The sequence below is a fragment of the Salvelinus sp. IW2-2015 genome, unplaced genomic scaffold (genome assembly GCF_002910315.2).
Source record: "Salvelinus sp. IW2-2015 unplaced genomic scaffold, ASM291031v2 Un_scaffold19, whole genome shotgun sequence".
NCBI classification, from domain to species: Eukaryota; Metazoa; Chordata; class Actinopteri; order Salmoniformes; family Salmonidae; genus Salvelinus; species Salvelinus sp. IW2-2015.
In genome coordinates, this window is record NW_019942505.1 from 893,646 (window position 1) to 899,182 (window position 5,537).

The 5,537-nt window shown below is 45.4% G+C and overlaps 1 protein-coding gene and 1 non-coding gene across 2 annotated transcripts in view; one reads left to right on the forward strand and one right to left on the reverse strand.

Moving 5' to 3' along the window:
• LOC112067982 (suppressor of cytokine signaling 7-like) overlaps window positions 1-3,492 on the reverse strand; it is a 7,302-nt gene extending 3,810 nt beyond the window's left edge. Inside the window, exons 1-4 of the mRNA XM_070437981.1 lie at window positions 1,590-3,492; window positions 1,217-1,278; window positions 962-1,066; window positions 41-233 (exon numbers count right to left, since the gene is read on the reverse strand). Coding sequence (XP_070294082.1) covers window positions 41-233; window positions 962-1,066; window positions 1,217-1,278; window positions 1,590-3,121 — 1,892 coding nt within the window. The 5' untranslated portion in view covers window positions 3,122-3,492. The remainder of the gene's footprint in view (window positions 1-40; window positions 234-961; window positions 1,067-1,216; window positions 1,279-1,589) is intronic.
• A 1,311-nt stretch (window positions 3,493-4,803) lies between these two features.
• Window positions 4,804-4,876, forward strand: trnaa-agc (transfer RNA alanine (anticodon AGC)). Its single transcript has one exon. It is a non-coding gene; the product is annotated as a tRNA-Ala (tRNA).
• The last annotated feature ends 661 nt before the right edge of the window (window positions 4,877-5,537 follow it).

Here is a 5,537-nt window from a genome sequence, read left to right on the forward strand (position 1 = left end):
TTTTCAGAGTCTTAGCTCTGGCCATTACGTGCTCTATCACGACACCGTCCGCCCGTTTGCCCCATGCACAGCTCCCAGCCCTCTGCTCTCTGGTGTCTTACCATTGAGGCTGATACTATGCTGGATGGTGGCATGGGARGGATGAGGAGGAGRAAGAGGCAGGGGGAGGGACTGTAGGGAGGCCCCCATAACACTCACTAGGAAAGGACCAGGCTGCGGCCCACCTATGTCATCTGGAACAGAGCAGGGGGGAAGGGGGGTTTCAGACCAGGGAGGGGTCTATATCACAGGCTTTCTCAACTCCGCTCCTCTGGACCCACTGTGATGTGAAGTTTTCATCTCAACCTTTTTTTAATATATATATATAGATATATATATTTTTTTTTTATGCACTCCTTGAAGTATTCTAGGGTAACTAACAAATCAAAACAACATCTGATGTAAGTTTATATTTCTAGGTTGCGAGAAATGGGTGATTCAACGTGACATTCAGCAAATTGGTTTGTCCTTGTTCCACTGCCTGGCTGAACATTCAATTCCTTTAGGTCGAGAGGGTGGGTCCCCAGGATCGATGTTGAGAAACACTGGTCTATAAGGCCACAATACAACAGTCCCTCAGACTTATGGCTGTTGATGTGAGTGTAGCCGTGGGGATCAGAGAAGGTGTAAAGCTATTAGGCTCTCCATCACCATAGAACAGAATGGGTATGTTTATATACTGTGATATAGCTTTCAGGAGAGGGAGGTAATACGGTGGGTATAGGAGAGTAGGGTGAGTGAGGGTATGCAGGAATCATTTTTAGTGTTTGTGTGTGCCTACAGGTAGAAACATAAGCAAAAGAGATGCGTGCAAGAAAGGGAGGGACACAAGGAAACACACAGAGAAAAATAGGCTACTCTACAGAGAGACACACAGAGAGAAAGAGAGAAAGAACAGAGAGAAAGAAAGGAGGTAAAGTACCTAATAGACTGAGACTTCTGCGTGGCGGAGGTGGAGGCGTGGGAGGGTGCGGAGTGTTCGCCCCTCTCCTCGAAATATCCACATCCACCAATGAAACAGTCTCACCTGCACCCAGAAATGGAAATAATGAAAGTGAAAGAGRGAGAGTTAATGTGAGAAAGGAAATGATAGAGGAAGAGAGTGATGCTAGTACAGAAACGTGAGTTCTTGGACCAGAGTTTGCCTCCTCAGCCAAGAAATGGTAGAGCCCCTTACCAGTGAAAGGAGCAAAGGAAGCAGGAGAGAAAGCACTTTGGGCCCTGGTCATTCGGGGTTGGCTGTGGCAAGAGAAAGACAGCAAAATAGGAATGAAATAARTTATAGAGGGATGGAATATAGAGGTGATCGGGTGAAAAATAGATATTAGAGTTAGGTAGCTTAGATTTAGAAAAACCCAGATTTAGAAAAGATTCTGACAGTTATGGGCCTATAATATCCTGATAGAAAATATTATACTTTAGGATAGGCTCTACAATATTACCTGGCACTGTAGCCAATCAATAAATGAGTTGACCTCTATAGCCTGCTATAAATTATAGGCATACAATCAGTAATTRCTCACAATGCTTAAAAGTGTGGAAGTCCTTACCTGTCCCCGTCATGCTCCCCACCACTTCCACTGGCCATATCCATTAGACTTCCAGCGGAGGAGATTGAAAAGGCCACTGATGGCCTCTTATCCAGAAGGCTATTGGAACCACTACAGCTTTTAGTTCTGAAAAGTTTACTCAGGCGTATTTTAAGTGAGCCCTTTCTGGACTTCCCTGGAACTTTTAGTGTTTTCTCTCCATCGCTTCCCCGACCGTTTGGAGTCCGGGGCGCACTGACGCACTTGTCTGCCCGCTTCCGGGGTGTTGATGCCTGGCTAGGGTTTGGACTGACAGGTCGGTCCGAGCTTGGTGTAGCCGCAGAGGCCCCAGGTATTTTCGACACCTCCGGATTCTGTTCTGTATCTCCCGGGCTCGGTTGAGTTGGGTTAGGTACGTTTCCATGCAGGCTACATACTTGTKCGTCACCGTGCGCCGACGGACAAGGTTCTCCAGCCACCCCTTCCATCTGTCTGGTCAACTCTGCYTGAAAGCTACTGAGAGAAAATGCACCGGACATCTTTTGAACTCGACGTGCTCGACTTTCATCCGAATCGTCCTCCGGGCATCCAGTGATACCCAGCCTGGCCACGTCCCCAGTCCCCAGCCCCTCCAGCACCAACAAAGCATCGCTAGTCTCAGTCGGGTCATCCCCATGCCCCATCCCCGCTGGTGCCGGCCCATGTGCGCCCTGACACGAGCACTGGGGCATCTCCCCGTCCTTGAATAATATCTTGGGTACCGCGCCGAGCCCCAGCTCCCCGAACCTTCTGGCCAGGTCGAACACKGGGCCGTCGGGCAGCTCCCCGGTTGTGCACCCCCATTTCGACTCTATCATGGTGAAAGGATTGGATTTATCCGATAAGGGAGGCCAGTCTGATGGGTTGGTGATCAAACTGTGCCGGTGGCATAGCTCACCTCCCTCGATATCGACAGCAACCGTGGATAATACCACCCGGGGATGCAGACCCCAGCTCTGGGACAGATGGTTCTGCTGTTGCGCGTTGCCGGCACTGAGCGTATTGTTATTGATGCCACCGATTAGGTCGGAGACAGAGCCGGAGGTCTTGTCCAAAACAATATGTTTCCTCGACTGATTCCGACCGTCGGATTCACAGTCTAAAATCCCCTCACCATCCCTCAATATGTTAGGAAACACAAGGAGCTGAGGCCGTAAGCCRCCTCTGTGAGCGAACTCAAAGCCCTTGGCCTCCATGGCGCTGTGTGGAGGAAGAGGAATAGACACCGACGGTTTAGTCGCCATCACCCCGGTGTCAGGTGCCGCCGTTCCGCCGCTCTGCTGTGCATTGTTCAGCGAAGAGAGATTGCCGGAATGCGCGAGGCCTGTCGTGGGATCTCGGGCGAATTCCAAGCCCGCTTTCATGTTGCTATGAGCCAATACCTCTTTACCGAGTCCTGCCACCACTCCACCCGACGACAGATTCCCATTCTCCTCGTCCAAGCGGTCATCCTCGGCCGCGGAAACCAGGCGCATCAAGACAAAATCGGGAGACATATCTTGCGCGTTGTTCATAATTATTCCTCAATTCACGAAAGGGAATAAACGATTTMWACGCTTCACATAGCTACCGCCGTTTGATGGATCCCCGTTGTCTTATAATAAAGAAGGGCCAAAGCGCTATCTACCATAAATAGGCTACAAGCGAATAAACTATTTCAAGCGTTCTTTCATTATCGCACAGATAAGCGCCTACAAAAAAACGACATCCATTTATATTCTAACGAAGACCGAGCGAGTATATCCAGCTTGCTGTTGTACGCAGGCGAACCCCGGGGTCAAACATACGGTCTCATTTGTTAGAATAAAAAGCCTCACAAGTCTGACCACTCTCTCTCTTTCTCTCCCTATCTCTATCTCTATCTCTCTATCTCTCTCTCTCCGGTTCCCAGCGAAGCCCCACCCGCTCCCTCACTTCCGCAAATCCTATGCATTCTGCATTCTGCGTTCAGTGCGTCCCTTGTCTCCCTCTCCCTCCCCCGTTTCAATTCAATTCAATTCAAGGGGCTTTATTGGCATGGGAAACATATGTTAACAATGCCAAAGCAAGTGAGGTAGATAATATACAAAAGTGAAATAAACAATAAAAATGAACAGTAAACATTACACTCACAAAAGTTCAAAATATTATATTTATACATATTATATATATATATTATGTAACATCTGCAAATCTGTGTACACGACCAATAAACTTTCATTTGATTTCTCTCTCTAATGTGGTGCAGGAGGTTAGGAAGTGCACCTCAGTTTCCATCTCATTTTGTGGGCAGTGTGCACAAAATTCTCTCTCCCTGTAGTGTGAAGTGATGAGAGAAATCAAATGAAAGTTTATTGGTCRTGTACACAGATTTGCAGATGTTACCGCAGGTGCAGCAAAATGCTGGTGTTTTCTAGCTCCAACAGTGCAGTAATATCTAGCAATACAAAAAATACACACAAAATAAAACTAATAATAAAAAAATTCAGAATGCTAGGCTACTTTGCAATTTGTGACTTGCATAGTAGACTAAATATTCCAACATTCAAATTGTTCCTATTATTGACATTGAATGGGGGAAATTAATTCAATACAGGACTATATTTGTTGTTGMTGAATTTTATTGATTGATGGCTGTATAATAAGCTATGTTCATTGCAAGAATCAGCATAGTAATAACACCCGTAATAGCTTAGGCAGTAATAAACATTTAGTATGCAAGGCCTATTTTGATTTCACTGCATGTCTTGGCAAATTATTGCATGACTTCAACAAATTAGTCCATTATCTTCTCCAGTGCACAGAATAAAAATCTGACCACTTGTGCCAATGACCGTGGGCAGTGCTGGGCACCTGCTCTGCTCAGTCTGTTCTTGGCATCTCACCGCCCAGTCTTCGCCAATTTAAAGGCTGTGTCAATTTCAATTCAATTTGGCTCAGGAAGAAATAATCTAACATTGTGCTAGTAAAGTGACTAAGGAAATTAGGGGAGAAAAATAACAAATAAAAGATTCTATTCTATTCCAGACWGTGCCACATCGTCAAAACATCCTGGACGAGAGTCCTTACACAGGCCCTCACACTCTATGACTGCACTTAAAAACATAAATATGGYGATTCAGCAATCCATGTGTCACTCATAAAATGTAATGTCATAGAATAGAACAGGATGAATATAAATTCCACCAATTAATTTGCAAAAGATAAATCATCAATGTCCCGTGTGGCTCAGTTGGTAGAGCATGGCGCTAGCAACGCCAGGGTTGTGGGTTCATTCCCCACGGGGGGACCAGGATGAATATGTATGAACTTTCCAATTTGTAAGTCGCTCTGGATAAGAGCGTCTGCTAAATGACTTAAATGCATGGGCGTTTATAATTAGACCTCTCCTATCATAACCATTTGACTTCCACTTTTAGCCTGCTAGATCCAGAGGAGTGGCCTCCTAGACTGCACTCATTGTTCCCCAATTAAAGTGATAAGACATGATTGGGGAATTCTAKAGCCTTCCATCAGAGCAAGMAGCACTGTCYTGAGCTTGACAACCTACATTTCAGCAATGCCTATCTCCCCTTGTTGGATACCCTATTTCAGATTTCAGGATGCTATCAATTTCCTCCACCTGTCATATACAAAACCCACCACCTTGCAGACAAAGGATGACAAAGGTTTTCACCCATAAATCATGACTCATTCAATCCATTGTAAAAATACAGTTGAAGTCGGAAGTTTACATACACTTAGGTTGGAGTCATTAAAACTCGTTTTTCAACCACTCCACAAATTTCTTGTTAACAAACTATMGTTTTGGCAAGTCGGTTAGGACATCTACTTTGTGGATTGCACAAGTAATTTCTCCAACAATTGTTTACAGACAGATTATATCACTTAGAATTCACTGTATCACAATTCCAGTGGGTCAGAAGTTTAAATAACTAATTTGATTGTGCC